This window comes from Mycteria americana, chromosome Z (assembly GCF_035582795.1).
Source record: "Mycteria americana isolate JAX WOST 10 ecotype Jacksonville Zoo and Gardens chromosome Z, USCA_MyAme_1.0, whole genome shotgun sequence".
Taxonomy (NCBI): Eukaryota; Metazoa; Chordata; class Aves; order Ciconiiformes; family Ciconiidae; genus Mycteria; species Mycteria americana.
This window is the reverse complement of record NC_134396.1, coordinates 27,381,878-27,409,600: the sequence shown is the minus strand read 5'-3', so window position 1 is coordinate 27,409,600 and position 27,723 is coordinate 27,381,878. Positions and strand designations below refer to the sequence as shown.

At 38.6% G+C, this 27,723-nt stretch overlaps 1 protein-coding gene across 18 annotated transcripts in view; it reads left to right on the top strand.

Moving 5' to 3' along the window:
• The window catches only part of MPDZ (multiple PDZ domain crumbs cell polarity complex component), a 137,731-nt gene that overhangs the window by 58,510 nt on the left and 51,498 nt on the right, over nucleotides 1–27,723 (top strand). For 11 of the 18 annotated variants that reach the window (XR_012778903.1, XR_012778912.1, XR_012778915.1 and 8 more), the window contains 15 exons: nucleotides 1,490–1,531; nucleotides 6,585–6,689; nucleotides 7,500–7,595; nucleotides 8,083–8,260; nucleotides 10,432–10,542; nucleotides 17,732–17,894; nucleotides 18,499–18,695; nucleotides 20,785–20,876; nucleotides 21,156–21,246; nucleotides 21,593–21,673; nucleotides 22,777–22,869; nucleotides 22,961–23,035; nucleotides 24,453–24,630; nucleotides 27,047–27,192; nucleotides 27,597–27,680. Coding sequence is in view for 1 of the 18 variants with exons in the window: in XM_075526233.1 (XP_075382348.1) it covers nucleotides 1,490–1,531; nucleotides 6,585–6,689; nucleotides 7,500–7,595; nucleotides 8,083–8,260; nucleotides 10,432–10,542; nucleotides 17,732–17,894; nucleotides 18,499–18,695; nucleotides 20,785–20,876; nucleotides 21,156–21,246; nucleotides 21,593–21,673; nucleotides 22,777–22,869; nucleotides 22,961–23,035; nucleotides 24,453–24,630; nucleotides 27,047–27,192; nucleotides 27,597–27,680 (1,732 nt within the window). In the remaining 17 variants the exon portion in view is untranslated. The remainder of the gene's footprint in view (nucleotides 1–1,489; nucleotides 1,532–6,584; nucleotides 6,690–7,499; nucleotides 7,596–8,082; nucleotides 8,261–10,431; nucleotides 10,543–17,731; nucleotides 17,895–18,498; nucleotides 18,696–20,784; nucleotides 20,877–21,155; nucleotides 21,247–21,592; nucleotides 21,674–22,776; nucleotides 22,870–22,960; nucleotides 23,036–24,452; nucleotides 24,631–27,046; nucleotides 27,193–27,596; nucleotides 27,681–27,723) is intronic. The other 7 variants (XR_012778911.1, XR_012778917.1, XR_012778916.1 and 4 more) reach the window with 5 other exon arrangements.

The window sequence follows — 27,723 nt, the reverse complement described above, 5'->3', positions numbered from 1 at the left end:
CTTATTAGTGCCATAGTTATGTGATCAAACACAGATGTGTTCATTATTTGTGCTTATCCTTTTATAGCTGCTGCATTTTACACTATATGACTATAAGTTTTGTTTCGTAGTCTTAGTCTTCTGCAGATATGTTGGAAATACCAAAATCTTGTCTTAGACCTGAATATTCGGATTTTCCAGAGAAGAGTGCATCCACTTTCTGAAAGATGTCACAGAAAAGGGGCAGTTGCTATTCATGTTCTTACTTAAGATTTTTGTCTTTCATTTTATATTTATGTTCTTCACTGCATTCCCATGATAAGGGTTTAAAGTGAAGCCGGCTTCTGCATTTCAAAGAACTGAAAGAGCAAGTCCTTTGGTAGCTTCTAAAAGAGCCTTGCAAGAATAAGGACAATATTTTTGGGCCTACATAGTTTTGATATAAAACTATTCAGCATAATTAAACTTTTCTGTAATTTGTACTTTCAGGAGCAGTGCAGGATCCCAGAAAAAATATTATGATACAAACATGGGGGTAATGTCCCAAATCAGAAATGTGGAGATATGGAGCATTATCTCATGACCTGTTTGCTGAGAGGAATACACAGCTATATAGATGTCATTTTAGAGCTAACGTGGTGCACCACCATGCAGGATTTGCAATTTAAAGGCCACGATTTCAAATAAGCAAGTTGAATCTCTTTGGTGTCTTCCTCGGGGAGACATGAGTGCACAAGCCCTCAGGTGTGGCCATCTTGATATCATTCCTCTTTATCCATACCGGGCTGCAAAGTTGGCACCTTAACTTTTAGACTGAGTTTTTTTTGGGTAGCAGGGTGCCCCCAAAAATGATTAGAGCAGAATTATTTTAATTTCAAAGCTATGTTTCAGTGGCAAACATTATTTGCTGAGAAAACATAAAGCTGTTCTTACTTGCCACATAAAGGCTTTGTTTTATTTTATTAAAGGAAATCTGATTTTGAATAGTTCAAGAACCAGCAATCTGAGTTTCAGGCTTAGGTATTTAATTTTTTTCCCCTTTGTGTGTGGAAAACCAGATGTGCGGCCTTACCAGAATGCATTCTGTTTCACTTCTCACTCCACCTTGCCAGGAGCTCTTAGATTTCTGTAATAATAGCCAGGGTTTTGTGCTCAGCAGCAGCTGCTTGTAACATCTGTCAGATAATTACAGAGCTGAATCAGAATTCACCTGCCTAAAGTGTGGGGATGAATTCCTGATCAAGAAATAAAAGATAGATTGCAATTCCATTTTCCATGCTTGTTAATAATCACTGCTATAGACAATAATAAAGAGCAGATGCTTTCTGGGGGAGGTGTAGATGAAGCGGAGGGGGACAGGGAAAAAAAAAGAAAAGAAAAAGGAGAAAGGAAAAAAAAAAGCAGCTCACACTTTTAATTACATAAGTATGCCTCTCGCCTTCAGCATGAGACATTGACATTTGTTAACACCATTGTAAAAAGATGCTGCATCGTATGCTTCACATTCTAGATCTTCTCCAGCACCTGCTGATGATCAGGCCCTCTTTTATGTGTGAGTATTGGTGATTCAGAAACTCATTATGGCTCTGTGTTGCAACTTGTCTGTAAAATCATTCCATGCTTTTATGACATCCATAGTAATATCAGGGATATATCCAGATATAGGTACATATTTTCTCTCTCTTTGTGTGTGTGTGTGTGCATGCACATGTGGCTGCACGTGTGGATGTGTACATATTTTTTAAAAAAGGTATGTGTGTGTATATATATGTGTATGTATATATGGCTTTAAACTTGAAGATTGGAGCATACTTCCTAAGACTGGAATGAAAACACCCGTATTCTAAAAAAATTATTGCTAATATTTTTAAATTCCACCTATGACAGCCACCCCAGATGTGCTCAGAGCACGCGTGCATGTGTGTGTGTGTACAGGGTTCACTGCTAGCATTGGCATGAGTATGATGTACTGATATCTGGATTAATCTCAGTGTCATATTTTCTGTGGCACTTACATTTTACTTCCTTCATGTATAAAAAAGTTCAAATTAGACCTTAAGTGTTAATGGCAGTAATTTGTCCTGAACATTTTCCATACTTTGTTATTTGGTTTGTTGGTGTTTCAAGGTTTTGTGTGGCTGTTCAGTCAAGCATGTGATAAATGTTCCTCTGTACTGCATGCGGTGTTGTGTTTACAAGATATTTTCATATGTACACCCTTTGGTGTTTCCATTGTCACTGCTTTCATTGCTAGTGCATATCTCTGGGGGGAGGAGGGTGGTTGTAGCTCTCAAGAAAGGAAACCAGAACACTTTCTCCTTCAAGCTGTACAGCTATGAAAGAGAGGAAATGATTAAACGCTGCGTATACTTTCCCTTGAAATTATTGAACTTTAACTTCTCTTGCAGATAAGAAATGCAACCCAATAGTAGTTCAGTCATTTATTGGGTTCCTGGTTTTTGTGTCTTCAATGCTATTTCCTGGTACTTGTTTCTCTTACTGTCTTCCCTGTGACCATATTAAGGCAATTATTAGTCCCTTTTGTACGTGAAACCATTCCGGTGCCTGGGTGGATTTTTATTTCCACTTTACAGCACAAGGGTCAACAGAGTTGACCAGAGGAGCCCAACACCCTTTTTGTTCTGGGCCCCTCATCACGCCAGTCACACACTGAGCTGTTGAGGATGATGCTGGATGTCTTCAGACCTCACTGTGACCTCCAAGAAATGAGCTACAGTAGCAATCCTGCAAGTGGTGGATTTGATAACGGTGAGGTGTCTGCCCATGAAGTACTAAACAGGATAAAAAATTCTTGGCAGATGTAAATTCAACGTCTTTAGTACAGTCTGACCTTGCTGTGTGTCACAGAAGGCAGAAGCAGGACAGACAGCCACTTAGCAAACATGGCTTTCTGGTATACGTATTTCCTAAAACTCTAGTTTTCAGCAGAGCTAGGTTTTTTGTATAACTTTTAATTTCAATAATAACATCTGAAGGAGAGAGGGGAGGAGGACAGTCACATCAGTAATACAGCTTAGCTAATGAAAGCAGGTAGGGAAACCTTTGCAGTTAACTGAACTTTGGAAATCATGAGCAAGAAACAAAGGTGAACTCCTACACAGAATGTACTTTTTCATGTGTTTGATCCATGTAATTTTGTTTTCTTTTCTGTGCTATTTTTTGCAAAATGCAAGTAAGTGTTCTGGTTTATATTTATGAAGTAGTTGAAGCATTATTGAAGTTTAGTTGTAGATAAGAATGAACAGTTAAAAACCATATTGAATGTTCCTTTGAGTGCTTAAAATTACACAATTAGAACTGTAGTTAAGCACTAGAATAGAAATAATGTAATTTTCCAAAGAGCTAAAATGTAACAGCTCCCACTGATACTATCTAAATTTGACTCCATTTGTAGAAATCAACTAGGTAATTCAGTTGCTCAATTTTAGATGCATTTTTAAAAACGGTAGAGTGAACCTCTTTTCTTCCTAGTTCCTGTGCTGTACACAGAAAAGGAAGCTTACCTACCTAAGAGAGCTTTTGGGAGATGTTTGTAAGTAGCATATAAGGCTGTATGAGAGCATCCTTTGAGCCGTACCTTTTGAATGTCCCAGCACAATGTCAGATATTCGTTCATATAATGAAAAATGACAGGGTATCCCAGAAGTTGGAGTGCATATGGTTTGCCTCCCCCTTAGCTGACCTTTAATGCTGATGTTGCACAGAAGTATGAGATAAGGACTACTACTACCTTTGGACCTTGGGACCCTGCATAAGTGTTTGCCATGTACTCCTTGCACAAAAGGACTGGAGGAGAGTTGAAAGATGTTGGACACTCTACTATCACTGGTCACACTCTACTGTCTACGTCCAGGCTGAATCTGGACGTACCTGTTTCCTTTTTAGGAGCCTGCCATTCTCCTTTCTATACTTAGAACAATAGCTTCCAGCTGCAGTTTAGCATAAAGGACATTGTCCAAGCCTTCTAGCCAGCAGAAATGTTGCTTGCAATTCTGGTTTCTTTACAGCAGCTGTCTTTCAAGGGAAAATACATTATTCCCTGCTTATTTTTATAGGGTGAAAATCGATGAATTTGATTGGGATGAAACTGCTGAATGTAACTGCATGAATTATACTTTTTCTTTATTGAAATGCAGCTTGCACATCTCGTAGCTTTTGTAGAGGCAAGGTATTCTTATGGGCTTACTGGGTGGTGCCTCTGCAGCAGCATTTGCCCCGTGAGAGGTTTGTGACTATAATGCCAAAACTTTGCTATAGTTCAGTGCATTTGGAGTTGGAGATGGCTGACAAGTAGTAGTGATTATTTTCAAAAACTCTTTTCCCTCTTGCTTCTCTCCGTTTTACTGCTAGGGCTTCGCAGAATAACTGCTGCATGTCTTGCATGTTTCCCAGTGCTGGAATGCCCTCAGGAAAGGCAGATAAGAGTCAGAAACCTTCTGCTGAGTGTTTGTTCCCTAGTGTGTGTTAACTCACCAGCACTTCAGAATGAAAATGCTTCGTGTCAAGCCCATAACACTTGTGTGTTTGAAAAAAGGCCAAAGCAGAAGAGGGAGGAAATTTCAGGAAGAGAAAAGAAGCTGGTAATAATATGGATGATTTAGAAATTTCTGTTAAAAGAACTGGAGAGTTCCTCCTGTTCAGTACCCTAGGCACCTCCTTAATGACCATCTTCTGCACTTTTCTAGGTATGGTAGATGTGAGAGGAGGTAGGGAATATGCTTGGGCACAGATGAAAACAACAAATAAAGATGCTCCTTATGATAATTTGGGTAGAGCGATTTGGACAGACAGCGTTAGTCATATAAAAGTTTATTTGCTCTGCCTTCTGCTGCTTGCTGTATTCAGCACAAAAACAATGAGAGGGGGAATCAGTGGCAGTCAGAGAGTGACAGGCAGAAAAGGACTCCAGTCAGGGAGTGAGGACAGGAGAGAGCTCCAAGTAAGAGAGAGAGTTGGAGCTGAAGGAGTCTCTCCTCAGCAGCTTACATGTCCAAGCGGTCAAGACTTTTTTTTTTGCCTTGTCTGTTTGTTGTCCCATAAGTGTGAGAGGTCGTTTACCCGCTGTGCAAGACGCCAATATACACACAGGGCAGAGGTATTTTATTTCATGTCTGCACAGAGATGGGTGCGAGGTGGTAGCTCCACAAGGCTAGCACAAAGTTCGGTCATACAGGTACAGTATTTATACAGTCTAGTTATGCATATGCATAAGTGATTACACAAAGCAGTTTTCTGTTGGTCTACATTTTTTTCAACTTAAAGCTACAGTGCTACTTTACTATTCTGCGCACACTCAAAGGTGAGGGGTCTCTGCTTGGGCCGGGGTCTCCAGCTCGAGGGCTGTGACTTTTAGTATCATAATGAGGATAGTTTGTGTGAGGGTGCTTCTTATCACACTTCTACTAGTTGTTTCAGATGGTTCCCAAAACATCTTAATTCGCTTACATATTTCTTCAGGATGTGCTTTACTCCCAAGGACAGTAATTCTTGTTTAGATGTTCTGCTTTCCAGCCTGAATCCCCCTTATCAGCTTTACATAAGCCTTGGCGTCCACCAGCTCCTGTTAGACTACACTGTTAGACTACATGTTCTGTAGGGAAATAGGTTCATATTTCTTTTAACCATGTGATGGATGGGAGGACAGCCTTTTTTTTTTGTGTGTGTTCTTTTTCCATCAGACTTACTTCTTGGCAGATTTGGATTTGATCGCTAAGCTGTTTATCAAACAACTAAAGGTTTTTAAGAAGACAAAGCGTTGTTAAAGGAGGCCCATCTAAGTAGCCCTGATTAGATCATGGTGTCCTTTTGCCTGTAGAGGGATGTTTCTAAGAAATATTCTTCATACCTTAATCTTTTTTCCCTCTCTTTGTCTGCTGCTCCCCAGTCTATTGGGCCATTTCTGTTTCTGGCATTCAGACATGATCGGGTTACACCAGGGCTTCAGGAGTCTGCATGTCATTTGGCTGGTGAAACGTGACTGTCTGACTATCCCAAGCTGGCTGGAAGTGCCTGAGGGGGTGGAGGAAGGAGTTGAGCAGGGGATTGCCCCCTGCGGCATAGGTGGCGTGCTGTAACATGTTTGAATGTCCAAACCCCTGCAGTATTTTTCACCAAAAGCATAGAAACCTAAAATAGATGCAAAACCACTCAGGAAAAACCAAAACCTCCTGTAAGCCAGCTTCCAGAAGCATTTTCAGCCAGCATTTAGGATGGTAATGGTGCTTCACACCTCACAGATCCTTCAGTGTTTGTCTTTGCACGAGGAATCTCTGTTTTGACTGCAGCTGGATTGTCTCTATTACACTCTTGTCGCTGTTCAAGCACCATTTACTTAAAATGGCGTGGCCAGCCCTCAGAAAATTGTGTGCTGTTCAGCTACCTAATTTGACCATAAATGCATATTTGTTGCAAAGTCACAAAGGATTCATATAACTCCTTATTCCCAACATACCAGCATTGTGGCTTTGAAGTCCATGACTAGATGAAGTAGTCTTGAGTGACTTCATCATATCCGTTCCTCACACCCACCAAAGGCAGGACCAGCAGTCCTCATGCTGCTTTAATTGTGTCCTGTTTTATTGCAGTATTACGTATGTGCCAGCAGAAAATTTAGACGAGTACAGGGCCAGTTTGGGACAACAGACAGAGGGAGCTGTGCCACTTGAACTTTTTTCTTCACATACTGTCAGGTGAGTCAAAAGACTTACTGTTTTCTCCCATGGGGGTCTCAGATGTAACTCTTTCCATACACTTTGCACAGTTCAGGAAGATAAGTTTTATTTTACAAGAGCTGAAAGATGGATGATTTTCTTCAGACCAGCGGCCATTACAATAAAAAGCTGTTCAGAATACAATTTTTGCTTTGGCTAGCAAATTTTTCTGACATTTTCACAAGGCTGTTTTATAGATGTTTGATCCACCCAAAAAGGAGATTGAATGCTGCCTCATCCTAAACTTCTCTTAAATGCTATGCAATTTGATATACATATCGCCACAAATAACTCAGTGCTTCCAACATGAGAATTTGGCATTGATGGTTTTTCCAGAACATGGAAAGAATGAATTATGCTGTCCTTTTCCTTGAGTTTCAAAAATTCGTTACAGTTATAGGCCAAAATATTCAAAGTGACTAATAATTTTTGTTTTCTTGAAATTAATCTCTAAAAACAGTAACTGTTTTTGAATATTGCTGTTGTAATTTTTTCCATTTTGGAAACAACGAGTAATTACCTTCAGCTTTGATTTGGTTCTAGTTCCAAAATTCAGAGTCTTTTATTCTGTGGTTGTCAGTTGATAGCAACTTAATTGCAGAGACATGTCAACAGGGAATCCCCAAACACAATATGTAGTCTAACAGACATCTGAAAAAGAAGTTCCTTGCATGAACCCTGTGTACAAATTCTAATGCTGGCAGGGGGATCCAGAACATGAAATTTTGCAGTGAAATCTAGGGATTATGTGGGTTCTTTAAAAATGAATTGCATGTTCCTGTTCATCAGCAGGGAACTCCCAGAGCTTCCAGAACGTGAAGAGGGGGAGGGAGAAGAAAGTGAACTTCAAAATGCAGCTTTCAGTAACTGGAACCAGCCCAGAAAGTAAGTGCAGATCTAGTTGCACAGTATAAAATCTCATCTAAAATTCAAAAACTTTGAAACCTGTAATCTATTTTAAGAGGAATAAGAAAACAACAGAATTGCTGCGCTTATGTATATTGTGTGTTGCAGGAGTAATTCACTGTTGATTTTTACTGCCATTGGGCTAAATCCCTGCAGTCTAGCAGGTTCGTGATTGCTTTAGTAATTTATCTTTATAGGGTGACTCTCTGGGAGCCAGTAAGAAGAGATGAAGAGAAGTATTCAAAGTTTTGATTAGAATCCAAAATAAAGTGAACAACCGTAGTCACAATTACAGACTTGATGGACAATTCAGTAGATAACTCCCACTGAAAGACAAAACTTTCCAAGGAGGAGTTATTTCTGAATGTTTTTAAACCATTGTGCAAATCCAGGTGTCTTCAGTGTGCAGCACTGTCATAATCACAACAGATTTTCATTTATTTTGGTCCTTGTTTTGTCACAACAGGGTTGAACTCTGGAGAGAGCCTAGCAAGTCACTAGGGATCAGCATTGTTGGAGGACGAGGGATGGGGAGCCGCCTGAGTAATGGAGAAGTTATGAGAGGGATCTTTATCAAGCACATCCTGGAAGACAGCCCAGCTGGCAAAAATGGAACGCTGAAAACCGGAGATCGGATTGTGGAGGTATCAGCTGAGTGCCTTTTGCTTGCAATACCCCCAGCACCTCAGGAGCCGCTGAGGTGGTTGTGTGGTCCTGGGCTGACAGCTGTGTAATTGCTCCAGCTGGCACCACTTGAGCCATAAAGAGTATAGTACCATCTGCTGATGTTTGTGTGTAGACAGCTTTAAGATGAATATTCAACCTAAAGCATAGATGACTAGCTGTGTGAGCAGGGGTCTACAAAGCCAGCAGTTCTACCTTCCTGTTTTAAAGCCAGCATGGGTAGGAAAAAACTTAAGTTTGGTGAAGCTAAAAGGTTTTACCTTTGCATATTGGATGGCAACAGAAATGGCCAGTGAATAGCAAATCATACAAATAAATGCCAAGCTTATTTCCCTCTTAAATCTTAATCAGATCACATGATTCTTGTGCATCTTGTGCTGGAATTAAGGGAGACACAATTTTTTTCCTGCTGAATGAAGAAGGCTGGATTTGATACAGGGGAAGTTAAGAGCATTGTGCCCATGCCTGAGGATAGAGTAACCCGTGGGTGGAGTTGCAGGGTGGAATTTATCTAGATTTCTCTTCTGCTTAGCCAATCCTGTGCTCATGCAGCCACTTCTGCTTTCTCACTTAAAGGTACTGAAGAATGAACATACTGAAAGGAATGTGTCTTTCCTGTGATGATTATCAATAAGTCAGACATTACCCTGTCTCCAGTGTCAGGCCATTAGGAACGGCATTCCTCTTCACCCTGCTGGATGTCCTTAGCTGACTGTCCATCAGTAAGAACATAACAAGCAGGGTGATGGAGATGGTGATGCTTCCCCTGGATCAGACTGAGCTTGCTTTACATGGTGATACTTAAACTGCAGTTTACCATTTGCTACAAGATCCATATAAAGGATCTTTAATTAGTACCTTAATATAGGTAGCACTTTCTACAACAGGATGGAAGAGTTTCCAGTGTATAACAAGTTGGGAGGTGGAATTTTGCTTGATGGCCACAAAATTAAAAAACATTCATTATATCTGAATACCTGGATTTTTATGAACGCAGTGATTGTCTCTGACAATGATGCTTGCAGAAGTTGAAGTGGGTGAGTGAAATTAAGTAACTAATGTTGTGTTAATGTGACTGTTTCTGAATGGTTTATTTCAGTTTCTCAAGTTGTGGCATATGTAGGCTTTTCTCTCTACTAATGCATACAGTATTTCAGATATGGAGAGTTGGAGAGCCTTAGCGTTATTGTTCAGTTCCTCATAGGTTTAGAATTTTCTTTCTCAGATTGTTTTCGTTCTCCCTTTATTTACATTGGATGAGTAAGTTTAAGGTAGAGTTAGACAATGAAAAAGGTAGCGGTAATCCTCATTATACAACTTTGTGTGCAAGAATTGCCACTAACAAATAACCTTTCTGTGTTAGCTTCTAGCTTTTATTGTGGTCATTGTGAGAATGCTTTCCTGATGCTAACCTCACCATAACATGGTTCTTACCTGGATCGCAAGACAAACTGTTTTACACAACAATAGATATGAAGGCATGAAGAAAAGCAACCAGGCAAAAATTTGTCCTTAGCCATCCTTTGTAAATGCTTTCTTCTACAAGAGAGAAAGCTTTTCAGCCCTGACCTAAAAATTTAACTTCTGCGGAAAGTGTCTAGTAGCTAAAATTGGTCTTACCTTGCTTTTTTTTAAAAAAAAAAAAAAAAGGAAAAGAAAGGAAAAAAAGTGCAGTGTACTGACATAATACCCCATAATGAAAGACCCTCCAGCACTTAACAAGTTTCCGTTTGTAAATCTCATCAAGTCCTGGGAGGTAGGTTATCCTGAGATAGGATTTACAGGAAGTGGTATTTGGCAAACGCTACCACTCTTTTCAGATTACCTTATCTCTTCTTATTATCATATCTCTTCTATTACATTGCCTGTGGGAAAACGTATGGAGCCTGAACAAAAACGTTGAAAAACCTGTTTTTAAAACCATGGAGAATATTTACTTGATATCTTTTCAGTGCTCCTGGAAATCTCAAATCTGTGTGCGAGGGACTTCAGGCCAAGTCAGTAGAAACCTTTTCACCAGCAACGGAGGTTTGGGCTTAGGTTTTAGTCAAAGTTCCCTAACCAAAACCCAGAGCTGACTCATGATTATTGTAGCTTCTTGCAATGTTAAGATGAGGCCTTCCAATTACAGGTGGATGGAATTGATCTCAGAGATGCCAGCCATGAACAAGCTGTGGAAGCCATACGGAAGGCAGGCAATCCTGTAGTCTTTATGGTACAGAGCATTATAAGCAGACCAAGGGTAAGCATAAAGAGTATGAAAAGAGATGTAATACATAGTAATAGATGATACAAATGTTCAAGGTGGTGGTGTTTGGGAATGGGATATTTAATCCTGAATGTTCCATCTCAGCTATTTTAGGAACAAAGATTTGATTTAAGTATTATTTCTATTTAGAATGAAATCGATTTGGATTTGGAATTGCCCTCCAGCACGCCGTCCTCAAACTATTTTGAAAAGCCTCAAGAAAGATAATTTGTTGGGGGGCAGAGTAGGAGTCTTAACTAAAACCAACTCTTAGAGATTGACAGCATGTCTGAGGAGCGCATGCAGAAATACAGCACTTGTTAAAAAATTCATTGGACATTAATGAAAGGACTTAGAAGTACACGGAAGTTTTCCGTCACTAAGCTGCATGGACGTTGCAGACAAAAGCTACTGAGCTTTCATATAAGTTGCTTGCATCACTAGAAACTAAACTTCCTCATTGTAGAGTCTGTGTAAGCTGCATGTTTATTTACTAGTTGTCTCATAACTCTTGTTCCCCAGCCAGAGTCTCTTTATAGCCCTTCTTCAGCTTCTGCTCCCTGTGGGCAGAAAACTACTAACCCATTTTATCGTCAGTCGCCTAAGGTAAAGTTGCATGAAAAAGCTCTGTTGAATGTTGGTGATTGATACTCAAGCTACTAAAGTAAGGCTTTTGCATTTGCTGTGATGTGAACAAAATTGCCACTGCTGAATGTTTAGGCCAGTTTGGGATGGGAATGATGCCATTACTTTATCACAACTTACTTTTATTTAGAGAATGCTCCTTTGCTATTTTTAATTGCAGTTGTTTGTTCTCTTTATTTTCCAGTTATTAAGCTTGTTGGTTATTTCTTGATGTTTATTAACAAACCCTTGTTTCTCTGTAAGCAGAAACATTGCAAATGCTCTTACTGTACACATGCTTTGTGTTGTGATCTTTGTAAATGGCATTATATTTATTGTCTTCATCTTCTGAAACTTGCATCTGTATTTTATAAGAAGGTCTTATAAGGGAATTTCCTGCCTTCATTCATGTGCAGTCACCCAGATAGCTAGCTGCCTGCACACAGTAGCTATATTTAATATGGTACCACTACGTATTTAGCAAAGCAGTTTCAAGCTACATGTTGCTAATGTCAGTTTCTTCCCCTTTGTTTTCTTCTTTCAGGCTACTGTACTAGTTAAAGAGATCCTAAGTGTACTGCAGAATAGCCCAAATAATGCAAATGGGCTGTGAAAAGCTAGTTGATAGTTTTGACTACATTAATGACACATTAATGATGACACACTAATAAAATGCTGAAGACAAGTTAGTTGAAAAAAGAAAAATAAAAAAGAAGGTAAAATAAATCCCGTTATTTTAGGTTTTGTTTTGGAAAAAAAACAGTAAAAGGAAAAATACCCTCTATTTTAGCATTTGCTTTTCTTGTCCTAGACTGTACAAGAAAGCATGCTTCATGCACACTGTTTAAAACCTACCTGTTTAGGCAAACCCAAATGCTCCATATTTTATCACAGTAGTCATTCCATATTAATGCAATGCTGTTGCATGGCTTAGAATCTGAGCTAGCAGTAGTATTTTAGATGCTATGCCATCATAACAAAATACAAAAGGCAAGATTTTGAATTACAGTGGCTGATCTTTTGTTTTCTCTTTTACTAGGATTTCACTGTTTATATACAAAATGTTTGTGATGCTTTAGTTGCTTAAAATTTCATCAAGATACAACTTAAAATTTTATGCAGATGACAAATGTAATGGTTAAAGTGTAATAAGATCATTACCCTGGCAAATTATTTTTCCCAAACTTCTCTTTATAAAAGACAAAATCAAATGTGAATTGCATGTGTACACAGAAAATCTTGTACTATAGGGAAACTGCCTGTTGACTTTGAGTGACTCACCAGTGAAGAAACCTTGTTCATGCACAGCTCTACTTTTTCATTGCTGAAGATACTGTAGAACCAAGGCATATGTTGTCTTACCAAATTACATTACTTTTTGTTTTGCAAAATGATATTTGAGAATAAACGTTTAGAGATGCATTTTCTATTTTCAGGAGCATTTCAAAAACCAAAATGCTTGTAGAAAATTTGTAAACAGCAACATATATCTGGATTAAATTACCGTGATATAAATGTATCCCTTGATGCTGCAAGCTTTTCACATTCCTTTCCACTTATAATGCTTCTTATTTTCCAGCAGTGTTAAACTTAGAGCCCTAAGACGTTTAGGCAATTGCCAGATGGATACACCTAGTGTAGAAATTACTTTTAAGTATACATTGAATAGTATTTCCAACATACTATGCAAAATCAGAGCTGTCCCTTCTTTATTGAACAAGTTCTGATCTCGGAGTACAGTGCAAAAACTACATAAGGAATCTAAATGATCAAATTAAATCCTTCAGTTTTGTACAAATATGAAAACTTTTTGTTTTAAATAATAATAAAGAAGTACCTTGCATTGTTTAAGGAGAAGACCAGAGAATTTAGTTTCATTAAACTATAAATTCAGAATATTATAGATGCATGACACACATACAAAGTAATCCATAAAAGTTACTGTTAGAGATGAAGTCTGTTTAGAGATGCATAATATTACTAAACCTTCTCTTTTGCAAAATACACAGTGAGTGTGTTACCACAAGAGGTAGATCAAATTATGAGAATTAATCTGTGGTTTTCAAAATAAAGCTAAACCTATGGCAACATTACAAAGAATTGTGTTTATTCTAATCCAGAAATCCACAATTTTATAATTAACTAATGTGTAAGAGTATTCCATATGCTGAGATGCTTGGACAAAATTGTAGAAGTAGCACAGCAAGTAAATTTTCTGTTGTTCATGCTGCTGAATTCTGCACTTTATGTACTTTGTGGGCTAGAACAGGTATGAGGATCGGTGCTTTTCCTCTGCGCTCCGCTAAACATAGCTGATAGAAACACAGGGCCAGTACAGTTTTGCTTACCTTCACATGTCTGTAGCAAAGTGCAGGAAGTGGACCTTGTTTGGTTAGCACAAACTGCTAAATAAATATGTTTTGTTTCATGAGTCACAAAGGGTTCATTTAAAAATGGTTTTGCTTAGTTTTTATTATGTTTTTCTTTTACAACCCTTCCCTGCCTTTCCCACAGAACAATCTTTTCTGTAGGCCAGCTGTCTTCAGCAGCACTAACCCGTTCGCTGATTCTTCTCAGTTCAACACTAACAAGGTTGGATGATGACACACTGTCTGCTTTTGACTCACCAAACATTATATGTGTGCTTCTTTGCTGTTAGTGTCTCTCTGCATTTAAATTATTTTATACCAGTTCGGGTAAAATATTGTGCTGATGAGAGTGCAAATTCTGTGTAATGAATTAAAAAGACACAGACACACATGCACATAGAAAAGTTTTGAAGAAGTTAAAAAATGCCAGCTCCATTAATCATAATGACTAAATCTGATCTAATCAGAGCTACCAAAGGAGTAGGTTCTGAGTTACAAAATCAGTCCCTGTGGTATATGTTAAAATATCCACCTGAGTGTAACTCTCATCAGCATGAGGTGTTTTACTACTATGTACTTTATTTTATGTGGTTAGGACTTTCCAGCTTTGATATCTCTTTTTTCTTTCTGCATGAAAACAAACAGTGACAGCTTTTGTTTTATGATGCTGAAAATATTTTCCTTCTGCTTCTTGAAAATTCTCTTACTGCACCATGAACAGGATGCTGACATCTTTGGAAATATGAAAAACGTTAGATTCTGGCTTTTGTAGTTAGTGCTTACTGGATGTTATTCATATTGGGAACAGAGTTAATCTCTAACACAATAATAAATAAAGACCTAATTCTTATGTGCATGCATTTCTGATTTAATAAAATAATTTCTAGCTGGTTATACATCTTGGGAGTGATTGTGCCCTTTGTCTATTTTCCCGTATTGTCAAATATATTGAATGTACAATGAACTTTTATGATATGATATGTGGTCTATAATTGCATGTGTGTTTTTTGAAATCTGTCTTTATGTTTGTTACAGTTCTGAGGAAAGGGAGTAGAAGCATAACATAAATGATGGCTCGTATTTTCTATATTTTGAAAAGTGTATTTCTGAAAAAAATTGCACATATTTTTAGAGAAAACCTAATGTTTCTGCAGTTTCTGCATAATTCCTTTTTTAACATTGAGATAAGAATGGTCTCTTGTCACCTCTGTCTGCTTCTGCTGAACTAAGGTTCACGTACAGTAAGAAACTTTGCTGAATCAGGGTCCTTAATAACCCCTTGAATACTTCTGCGTGCTTATAAATGGAGTTAATAAAGTTGCTGCGGTTAGTAAAATGAATCCGTAATTGAAAATGAGTTGTTCATTAATAATACTGTGTATCACCAAAGGTGCTGTAACATGTGGATTGCTGTTTTCTGTTACTGTAGGAGGTATCGAATCCAATTAGAGTTACCTTCCGTTGTTCCCCAACTAACCCTTTTGCTCCCACACCATTCAAGGTTTGTCTTGATTCCAGTGAGCGGGTCCTACTGTATGTGTGCTGTATGTTTGTACATGGCCTGTGACTGTGATACCTTCTGGAGTACTGCTGCTTCCTCCGCGTGTGCCTCCTTTGTTGAAAGTAATACTGCTCCAAACTTGCTGCCATTTTTAATAATTGCTTGGCTGTGATTGGAGTGACCCTGGTAGCCAAATGCGTTCAGACGCTGTCTAATGCTTTGCATTTTAAATGAAATACTGTGCCGTGGCACACTGAAAGTATTTCATGAGTTAAAGCATTTTAGGTTTTTTGTGTGTGGCCCGATTCAGGGAGCAAAAGTCTTATGTGTGTGTAAACTGCGGGGGACAGCTTCTGCTGCTGGCAGTGCATGTGTGGCAGGCTGAGTTCTGGAGGCAGGACGTGGTCCCCTCCACCCAAATGGCATTGTAACACCCTTTTTACCCTTCTCACAAAGGTGCCTTGCTTTTACTTCCGTTTCAGCATTTCCTTAAACATCAGACATGTTCAGATTTATGTACGCGTGCACAGAGGTACAGAGAGATGCATTTTTTTTGTCAATCAGATCATGGTGGCTGCAGTTCCTAAGTACTAATCTGTCAGGATGTAGCTATACATCCACACCTTATAGATCTTCCAGAGGTCCTTGACAACAATTTTTTGTTCTTTTTTTGGTCATGTTTTCTTTAATTTTGCGAAGTTCATGGACACTATCATTTAGCAAGAGTACAACTAAAGTGAGATGTTAATTTTGGTTTTAATACACAGAGGCTACTGTAAGGTCTGCTCATCTGGTCTGCTTTCACACTGTATTTCCTCATTTTTTCAGTATGTTATGTAGCTTTCTAGTTAGAACTCTAGGAAGCACTCTGAAAAATTAGTGTTTCTACAACTACTCTCCCCTTCACCCCTCCTTGAGGTAGAGGTCTGTCACCAACTTTTCTCCATGGTGGATACAGGAATTTTTGATTATGAAAAATTACTTCGAATGGTATTAAGTAGTGTTTCCACCCTACTCTGATTCTGATGGGTGACAATCTCTTTGCTAGAATTTGCTGCTTCACTTGAGGTTTATGTCTGCCCGGTAACTATTAGCATGTTTTAGAGTATAATTTGCATAAACTCTAAATAATTCCTACATGAAGTTTAGTGATGCAATGTATCATCTCACCAGGATGGCATTGTCGTAGATTTGAAGCACAGATCAATGTGACTGATATAATGGTACAAAAAATCATATGGCATTCCTATGGCATTTTTTATATAAATGATTGTCTTGGGTGCCACATTAAAACTTCCCACACTTTTGACATTTAATGACTTCTTAGGCTCCTTTTTCATGGAGAAGCAGAATGAGGGAACTGAAATAGGACATTTGCGTTTTCTTTAAATCTTTGGAGTATACAGAGAGTGAAGGTAACTCATTTTCCCTGAGAGATCGGACCTTCTTTAAATCTCACTATGACTAAATTGGTAACTTTCTAGTTTTTTCAACACCTTCAATTTAAAGCAGATTGAAGTCTTCCAAGGTGTATGTTGTTATCTGTTTCACTGTTGCCTCTGATGAAGAAATTGTCTTAGTGTTTTTGACAGCCAGAGGTACCATCTGAGATACTGTGTTCAAACTTTTGCTAATGGAGGTAATGAAAGCTGAAATGACGAGAACAGGGCTATGAAGCTAGGTCAACACCTGAATATCCTAGTGTTGGAAAACTGCTTGGTTTTCATCTAAAGTTTTTGTTTACATCAACGGCTGATCTGCCAAGTATCAGTCTCTCGGTCGTGCATAAGATTCAGAATGATGATATTCAGACACGAGTTTCTTGCCTACATGTTTACTCTGAGCAAGCCAAAATGATATAAATTGCAGACATTTAGCCGAATCCCTGATCAGAGTCCATATTCCTCAGGGAAACTAACTTGAATGGAGGCTTGCCAGATTGTGGATTTGGGCGTTTAACCATTATATTGCAGCAGTCATGTGTTTATACTTATAACTTTTTGTGAATATGAATAGACCACATACATCAAGACCAAGATTTTTCTCCTTTATGATTTAATCTGTATCCTCCTTTATTTGATCTCCCCTGTGCAGCTTATAGGAAACAGTAAATAAGACTGAGAAAGTCCAGTTACTGTGGATTTCTTCAGTTATGTCTGTATTGTTTTGTTTTTAAATTGTCCTTTCAGTTAATACTCCAGTTATTTTCTTTTTTGTGGAGGCATTTTTCAAAGCACCAAGTTCTTTGTTTCCTTTCCCTTTCCTCCTATTTAGCTTCCAAAGAGTATCATAGGAAGAAATTATATGCAGTGGCTTTTAAAAATAAAATTAAGTAGAAGTCTTTTACAAATATGGCATTAAAAAAAAAAATCACTTCAGTCTTCGTAAGAGACTTTTTTCTGAAATGTAAAGTGGCACATAAAACTTTACTGAATTGGGCTTTTATTGTGAGTTCTGTTTGCTTCCAAATACATTTTGGAGTGATGTTATCTCTTACCTTGCCTGGTGTTTGTTTCTATCTTTGATCTCTGGCAGCCTTTCTGTGCCGTGTTACTCATTTAGAATTCCAGCTGCTTGGTATTTAAACTTCAAAGCCATAGTCATTGCCATTTTGACATTTTTGTATACTAGTTTGCCGTACGCGGAGTCTGCATCTGCTTAGCCACTGCATTTTTCTTATTCTCCACAGGCATTTGGTCAGCCTGATTTAGAGCCAGAAAAGACTTCGCTTTGTAACTTGCCTCTGCCCCCTCCTTCAGCATTTTCAGGAATGAGCTGTGATGTTGCACAGTCATCTTCTAGCAGAGTCCCAGAGGATGTGGAGAAGGAGGATGAGTTCGGTTACAGCTGGAGTAAGTTTATCCTTTGTGATAATGTTTGAAATATTCAGTGTTGAAATAGCACTGTAGCAGAAGATATGGGAGGTCCAGTTTGAACTACTTTGTTCTTGTGTGCTTTGTGGTTTGGGTGTTAAGTGTTGCTGTCAACTTTCAGTTGTGCTTGGTCAGATGCACATGGTGAAATACAAAACTAATTTGTTCTTCTTCATTGCACTCCAGTCTCTGTTTTCCTCTGTGGTCCAGATTGTGTTTCACATGTAGGACTACTTGAAGAATTTAAGTGTACTCTAGGTAACTGATGGCAGTGACAGATGTGATAGCTTCTATTACCTGAAGGTGTTGCTGGAGGAAAGCTTATTGCTTTTATGTGTGAAAAGTCTTTTTTTAAGAGAAGTGTTAATGTTTTGCGAAGTTAGAAGGAAAACAAGGAACTAGAAATACTAAATCACTTAAGGCTTAGCTTAAAAGAAAGTGTGGCGTACACTTAAAATTTTCTCATCTAGTTAGGATTCTTCTGTCAGATACTGCCCACAGGACACTGATCTTGACTATCTAGGTGACTTGTAAAACTTTCTAATGTAAATCCAACCTCTGCTGCTCACACTTTTACATTTAGAAAAGATCGTGCAGCGCTATGGAAATCTACCAGGGGAGCTACACGTGATTGAGCTGGAAAAAGGAAGGACAGGTCTGGGACTTAGTCTTGCTGGTAACAAAGACCGATCCAGGATGAGTGTCTTTATAGTGGGAATTGATCCAAATGGAGCAGCTGGCAAAGATGGCAGGTTACAGATTGCAGATGAGTTACTAGAGGTGAGTTTTTGCAATTTATACTGAAACCCAAACATACTGACTTAAAATGCACTCAAATACTAGATTCTTGCTGCAATATAGATGTTCTTCAGTGGACTTCAAAATCCCCAAGTTACCCAAGTTGACATCACTATACTACCAGATTTTCATTCTGGTGCATGCCAAATAGTTGCAGCTGGGTTTTTTTTTTCCTGGTTATAGTAGTACTAAGTAAAGGTGTGTGTGTATTTAAAATGGATAAAAATGGGGGATGACAGCAGTTTCTGGGTTATGGAGATGTATGGAAGGGCAATGCATTGCATACCGTGGAAAATAGTGCAGTCCTTTAGTGCTCCAGACTTTCTAATTACTTCTCTGTTTACTGGAAGTGTGATAATATCAGAATATTTTTACATTGTGTGACATATAAAATGGAAATTAAATTGGGGAAACAGGAACAGATCCATTTGTATTATGGACTTTAATCTCATGACACATTCAGGCTGTTTCCTAGTGGCTTTGTGGAGGGACCCAGCCGCTGAATGTGCGGCTAACATTCCCGATATGTATATGAGCACAAGGTGTATTTTTATATTACCACAGTTCAGTTAATGATACTTCCAGATGTATTCTCTGCTATACCTTTTCCCATTCTTTCTGATAGCAGTAAGTAACATTACCCTCACATAAATGCTTTGTGTAACTTCAAAACTGTATGTGGAGGTGTTTGAGGATGCACTGGGGAGATGGTACAGGGAGGGAATGGTGAGACTGAACAAAGCTTGAGGGAGACACTAATAAAGTAAATTATGTAGGCTGGCAGTTGCAGGCTAGGAGAGAAACTAAGGCATTTGTGGCACTGTGGACCTAGTCTCATGGAGGGACCTGTTAGTTGCAGAGTCCAGTGTTACCTGCTAGATGGTTCTTTTGAATCAGTAAAAATGTCTGGTTTTAAAACCTTGATGTTGCAGATGCTTAGTACCCTGAGAACACATTGAAACACATCTCACTGAGTCTGCTCTCATGTGATTTCTTGCTTGCTGTCCACGGTGTAAACCTGCAAACTGATGCTAAGAGGTTGTCTCAACCTCTTCTGAGAGGAGACATCTGAGCTTGCTCCTTATGTTCCCAAGTAGCTGTCCATCAGCTGTGGAGGGACATGCCCTATACCCCAGCTTACAGCCTGACCATGGTTCTTCACAAGCCCATGGCAAACACTGGAAGCAGTGCTGCGTCTGGATTGTCACCTCCAGTGTAAATGACAGGGCTCAGTAGCCCTGTGACCATGCCTCATGGACACAGCCTGCGTGGGAGCTGAGGGGTTGCTGTTATGCCTAGCCCTCAGTTCATTGTCTTGCGTTTGTTGCTCACTGTTCACTGTTTCTCTGCTTTTCTGCTTCTCTTAGTACTACCTGGATGTGTGTGGACCCTTTGTGTAGGTCCAAGCTGTCCTTTTCCAGTCATTTGCTCTTTCTTAGAGTGGACTTCTGCACTGCAGTTTTCCATTTCCAAGAACAAATGCAACTAATAAAATGTGAGCGAATAATGGCCTTATTCTGCAAATTCACACTGATACCTCCAATCATGTCTGAATCATAGGAGCTTCAAGGTGTTTCAGTGAGTCTGCTGTGCCAAATGAAGATAATGACTGTCAGGTCAAATCTTCAGATTGTAAATGCACCGGTGTTCAGACTCCTGTGTATAAAGTGCCTGGCTCTGAGCTGAGATTTGATAAATAATAGCGATCCCGTTGCTGGGTATAAGCGATTCATTTATTTGTTATGGTTAGTATTTCCCATGGCCCTGCTTTATCACCACATCAGTCATGAGGTGATCAATGGCAAGTGGAAATAGATTATGTGCCAAGTCAACACAGTATCACTCAGAGAATGACATTTTTAGCACTGTGACAGTGTTAGTCTGAAATCAAACTATAAGGAATTTTTTACTGGAAGAAGGGAGTGAAAGCAGGACAAAATATACGCTGTTATTTTAATACAATTTCTGTGTTAGCCAGTGATGTGGGATAATTGTTTTAAAGCTTAAAAATAGTTTAAGAATAAGGGAATTAAAATATTTTGAGAAATAATTGCTGCCTTCCTTTGTATAGATAAATGGGCAAATACTCTATGGAAGGACTCATCAGAATGCTTCCTCAATAATCAAATGTGCACCATCTAAAGTAAAAATAATCTTTATCAGGTGAGTTCTGGTTAAAGGTTTGGCTAAAAAGGTTTATTTTTAATATGCTCAGGTTTTGCACAGAATGTTTCTGTTTTATTTTTAATTTTGGTAAGGTAGATGTGCTTTTGAACCCAGTTCTTAGTAGTTGCTAAATGTGCTTTGAGTTTTCTGTTTTGATATTTGCATTGTGAGTGCCAGAAATAAAGTAAAAGAAAGGGCTAGACTTAAACTTGTTCTAAGAAATATGGTGCTGTATTACTGCATTCTTACTACATTCTTTACCTGAATCTATTGTAGAAATAAAGATGCAGTAAATCAGATGGCTGTTTGCCCTGCAAAGTCAGTAGAGGCTTCACAGTGTACTTCAGGGACACTTCAAAATCAAGAGGTAAAATAAATTTTTGTTTTTCTCATTTCACTGAGACACTAACATTGTTCTGGATAGAGGATTGCCCTGTCTGCTTAGCAAATAATACAAAAGAAAAAGAAATCCAAGGGAAAAACAAATGAGATTTTAATAAAGCCACTAAATTTAGTACAGCTGTGCTCAATTCTATTTCACTTTATGTTCATCTAAACTATGAAGTAAATCTAACATTCCCATGAGTAGGGCTATAGCAGTTTAAATGAATCCAGAAAATGATCAGACTCACTTTAAATGTTTGTGTGCTACTTTATTTTGGTGCAATATGTTGAATATAGTTGCTTACAGTTATGTTTTCATTTTCTATTAGATTGATACCAGTGGTGCAAACTCCAGTGCTTGTTCTGACTTCAGTTCATGTAAAAACATTCAGTATGTGGAACTCCCTAAGGTATGTGCTGAAAATTAAATTTACATCAGCCACATTTGTATTCACTAAGTTACTTTTTTGTAATGGAGTCCCTCTTATGGCAAACAAACTTTGTCCCTTACTTACTGGAAGTCAGAACAGAGATCTCTAGAGGTCTTCTCTTCCTATTTGTGAATGGACCCCAAAGTTTTCTGGACATAATGACTGCCTTTGGCAACCTTATGAGTCTCTTTAAGTTCACATAAATTTGCCAGTTGCTCTGTGCCTCTGGAAGAAGTCACCTCTTGTCCTATTGGCAAAATTTTTGGTAACCAGCTGCTGGTGGTGCCTCAGGTAAAATCATTGCCTTAGTTTTTCGAAGTAAATGAATTAGCAGATTATAAGCACCAAATCCCCCAAACAACATGCATATTTGGTGGAAACTATGCAGCTGGGAGAAAATGGCCAGGTGTTCTGTAACTATGAAGCTGCCAAAGGAGGGTGGAGAAATTGCTGCTCCTGCTTATTGACATGGAGAAGACAGTTGCATTCAGTGGACATAAGGATAGAGACTTGTGAACTGTTGGTAAGTTTTTCTCCTTGGAAGGCATCTAGCCTCCATTATTAACCAGGAGAATATCTTACAGATGATGGTATCCAGATGATTTAATTCTAGGTGAAAGCATTAGGGAAATTTCACTCTGCCACAAACATTTACTCATTTCATGGGAATAGCATACATTTTTCTGTCCTCTGTATTTTCCACTCCTGTGTGTATTTTTTCTGTGGTTTCAAATAATGAATTTAAGCTATATCATGAAGCTTTATTTTCCTCAGTTCATAGTTTCCAAATATTTTGTTTTTTACTGCTATTTATGAATTTAACAACTGAATCGCAATTAACCTTGTAAGTTTCAAAGGAGTGGTTTTGAATTTAGAAGTGTTTTAGATTTATCTTGGTAGTCAATATACTGTTTGTAGGTTGGCAAAATCTATTTCAGAAACAGATTAGTTTAAAACAAAAATCTTGATGCATTGTGAAAACACAAACTTTTGTCTGCAGGCTTCATTAGTCTTTAGTGAATGTATTCTAACATTTTGATAAACATAGTACCTAACCATTTGCATTTTTCTGTTTGCCCCAGGATCAAGGAGGCTTGGGAATTGCCATTAGTGAAGAAGACACAATTAATGGAGTAGTTATTAAGAGCTTAAATGATCATGGTGCAGCAGCAAAGGTGTGAAAACGTTAAAATCCAAATAGGGAATGAAAAATGTTTTTTGGAATAGCATTCAGAGCTCATATTTTTTATCCTGTGTTATTTCCAGGACGGACGAATCAAAGTTGGAGATCAGATCCTGGCAGTGGATGATGAGATTGTTGTGGGATATCCAGTAGAAAAGGTGCTTCTGAAGTGTCAGGAATGTTGCAGAAATCACACCACTTAGTGTAGGAGGTGATTGTGTCTTAAACAAACCAGTGGGGTTTTCATAACCATACTCTGACTTCATTTTCAAAGCTGGCTAAAGAACCAAAGATCTGCAGACATTGTCTGGATAAGGAAAATACTGCAGAATAAGCTAAAGCTCAAATTCAAAGCTCAGCTGCTATTTTACATTAATGCACTACATGAATTGTCTGTCTCTGTGCTACAAATGTGATTTTTTTTTTTTTTTTCCTCTGTGGTTTAGATCTGATGACCGAGAGGCACTTAGTTGTGGGATAAAAGCCATGAACTATCACTCAATAATGACTCTTCATAGCTACTCCACTTTAAAAGTATTAGAACCAGTAAAATTAACGTGTAAATTTATATGGGTGAGTTGCATCAGTGGTAACTCACTGTGCTTATACATGGGGAGTGTCTGTCATAATGGCGTCATTATATTCCAAGCCTGGTATTTCAACCCTTTGGAGAAAACTATCTCCATTTCTAAATAACAAGATTTATTTCTAACTTCTAGCTCTGCAAACTCTATTTGGGTTCTGTAATGAATCAAGGAGGGCTTTTTTTTAGCACCTGCCTTGCTACCAAGAAAAGTGATTCTTTAGGCATGAGAAGATCACTTTCTGTTTGTTAAAGGGCAATTAGGAGAGCATCCGTCTTACTCTTTGATGTGCTGCTATCTCTGAAGCAGTAAATGAGTAAGAGATAGTGAAGTTGTCTGCAGGGAAGTAGATAGGCTTTGGAAGAAGAGACAGAGAGATTGAGTAAGTAATTTCTGAAAATACTTTAATTCTACTGAAATGTAAAGTCTTGGGAGGATTTGTTGTCTTTCTGTGAGATGGCAATTAATTTTGAAGGTTTTTCAGTGTCCCCTTAAACTAGATTTTGCGTTACATCCTAGTGTCCTTCTCTCCCGCCCATAGTTCAGAGAGTATTTTCAGGTTTTCCTTCCAGCTGGGCATCTGATTAAGGAACTGAGATGGCAGTAGCACATTTATTTAAATCAGTAGATTTTTTGGCATTGACTTCTGTGGGATCAGAATTGGGCTCCACCCAAGCATTGAAAGACAATACTAGTTTTCCAATTTTTCTAATAATGCTCTATAAGCACAGTATTTTGTCCAGAGAGCCATTGAAAGACTGCCACATTCTTGTCTGTATTGCTGCTTGATTAACATCAGCCAGGTCTGGTCCACAGTTAAGTCTGTTGCTGTTTCTTATAAAAAACATCAATATTTGTCCTGTTCATTACCAAGAAAACCTGCAGGATTGTGACTTGTAGCTCCAATTTGCAGAACAGTTCTGCTTTATGTTTGTTTTACAATTGAACAGTCCAGTTACACTCTTCCCCAGCTTTTCTCTTTATCACTCAGTTTATTAGTCTCCTGAAGACATCCAAAACTATGGTGAAGCTTACAATCAATTCAGCAGAGACTGATAGCCTGACTGCAGCACCAGCCCCTTCCAGCACTGCCCTAGCAGAGAGGAGGAATATGCAGCCGCCAGCAACTGTCCCCTCTTCCAGCTCACCAGAACCAGAAGCAGTCAAAAGTAAGGTTCTCCTTATGTGTCTATCTTCACGGGGGTTGTGACATAAAAATTAAGACCCAGCTTGTAAACAGGTTTTCTCTTTTTGTGTGCTCTCAGCTGTATTCTGAGTTGCACTTTCTAGTACTTACAGATTACAGATCCGTCTAAATAAAGCAGTGAGGCTCCACACTGAAGGCAAGACCTAACTCTTGCCTTCCCACTGGCCTGTTGTAGATGTGGGAGGATGGAGGGATTTCCTCCTCCCTCCCGAAGGCTGTACAGCAGATGCCTCTGTCATGGTTGTCTATAGCTAAGTGGAAGGCATTCCTTTAAATGAGGGAGAAAAGTCATGTCATCTTTCCTAGAACAGGGGGATGGTTGAAACTTGCCATTTATGACTAGCCACGTTTGACTCTCCTCCTTTAGAGTGGGGAGTTGAGATGCGACCGATTGATGATGGTTATTGGTTAAGCAACACACTACTAAGAAGCTAATAGTAACTTAATTGAGTAATGCGCACATCACAGTTAATTTATATGCACATCACTGCAAGTATTACTGAGTCACATTTCTGTTGCTTATTACTGGCAGTAGTATTGATACAGAATTATACTACCATACAGAAATCTTAAGAATGACATGGGAGACCTACGAGGTAATAAGTCTGTTGTCTTCCCTTCTGCATTTAGTTTTAGGGTAAAATCTAATGCTCTGTCCAAGTCTATCCCTTCCACCTCCACCCTGCCACACCAAGTCTCGGGGATAAAGACCTGATGAAGATTTCAGCAGTGCTCCCTCCAGCATCTGGGGGATTTGTGGTTGCAACTTGGCTTCACTAACATTTACAGGCATCCACAACCCAACTGGAAGATCTCCCCCGTCTTGGTTTTCCACCTGATTTTATAATTTATTCCCTAGCTTTATTTTACCAAGCCCACCTTTTTGCTGCCCCTGCACCTTGTTTTCTCTGCACATACTCCTTCCAAATAAGCAACCGATCCCTGACTACTTTTTCCCTATTGGTCTGATTTCTACGACATGTCTACCCAACTTTAGTGTTTCCAGCAGTGCTATGTAGGCAGGTTTTGGCCCAGGACTGATGCAGCTCTCAATATGAGGTCAGCCTGGGCTACCAAGACTCCCTTCCAGTTCTTCAGTTCATGTATTTCATGTACATTTTATGCCTTCTGTACAGAATTGTTATACTTAAGCCTTAACTCCCCTACTTAGCTTGAACTAAGCATGAGCAGTTGCTCATCATACATGCGAAGAACTTGCATAACAGAGCAGTAGAGTTCTATGGTTGCACAGAAGCTTTACCCTTAAAAAGTCTGAATTGCCCTTCCGGTTCATTTCAGAGGCCAAGCCTCTTAGTTTTGAGGCTTACTGCTCCTGCAGGACCTATTGCTCACCATATACCCAAGTATTTGCCTAACATAAATGAATATTTCTGAATGGTCAAGTCCTCTGTTAGTTTCAGTGAAACTTCTTTTAATCAGTGCCCTTTTAAAGTGCCTCAAAAGTATTTAGATGCCTGTTTTTACTTTTTGGTGAAAATGTAATTTTGGTGTTTCTTTAAAGCACAGAGGACATCAGTGATAGAGATAATCTGAACATCCCGGAGGTTTCGATTGCTGATTCTTTCCTTTAGTTGCTACACAATATCCCCTCCTAGTATTTTTAGCTTTTTTTTTCCTTTGAAGGGTACAGAACTGACTAAAATACTGAAGCAAATATCCATTTGTGACATACCAGAGATACTGAATTTACAGATAAATTGCTATGTAAGGATGCCATATATGTTTGCACTATGAGAATATATATTTACACCATGAAACTTACTGCTTCCAAAAGTTGTGTCAGCAGCCAGTTAAAAGTTGGACTGGTGTAAAAAAGTTCTTTTTGAGGGCCACTAAATATAATGATATGTATAAAACCTTTGACTTGACCATGGATTGCTGGACTTTTGAAATACCACTATATTTGATTCATTCTTAACATTCTTTCTCAAGGTACAGATCTGAGTCTGGGATGGAATATTTAGTTAGATGGACCTTGACTTGATCTATTGCAAAAGCGCAGGGCTAACATCCTTGAATCCATGTATTTAATACATACTATGTACTTCGTTTAGAATCTGTTGTGTACAATAGCTTCTTTGGCTATCCAGACTGTAAGAGTGAATTTGATAGTACAAATGCAGCACATTGTGTGTGATATTTTACCAGTAAACTCAAAACTGTGATCCAGGTACTTGGTGGTACAAAAAGAGGACAACTGCGATTAAAACTACAGGGTAGTACTTGTCTGAGGGAAAGGGAGAGCTGGCAGTAGGTTGACTCTGTAGGTCAGCTGTTGCTGTAGAGCTGTCAATGAACAGCTTTTTTCTAATATCAAGCCCTCTTACTGTAACCGGGATGTTTAATTGTTGTTTTAGATACAAGCAGATCTTCAACTCCAGCCACGTTAGCCTCTGACCCAGCTACTTGTCCCATCATTCCTGGATGTGAAACAACCATTGATATCTCCAAAGGGCGGACTGGTCTTGGTCTAAGCATTGTTGGAGGAGCAGACACTTTGCTGGTTGGTTGGAAAAATATGTGTGTCACTCAGATGAAATAACAATAATGAAATTAAAATGTCTGATAGAAGAGACTTTTTTCTTCCTGTAGATTGATTTTTTGTAGATTGAAAATCCTGTAGAGATTTTTTTCTTCCATTTGTTCCTGTAGCATTTATAGAAAGATACCAAAGATACCAGTTCAGGGGAAAAAAAAAAAAGGAGGGGAAAAAAAAAAAAGAAAAAAGCACTTTTAAAATTGAAAATATAAATGAACTTCTTAAATATTTTGGTAATTTGTTCATCATACATCTGACTATTTTATTTGTCACCGATGAATTATAGTAGGAATTTTCAGTTGCTCTTAGTTCAAAGTAGGGGCATGTTCTTTCAACATGCAATTTATTTTTGTTTTATTTATCCACAGGGAGCAATCATTATCCATGAAGTATATGAAGAAGGAGCAGCATCTAAAGATGGGAGACTGTGGGCTGGGGATCAGATTTTAGAGGTGTGGTGGTTTTTTTGGTCACTTCTACTGTAAGTTGCTAGCT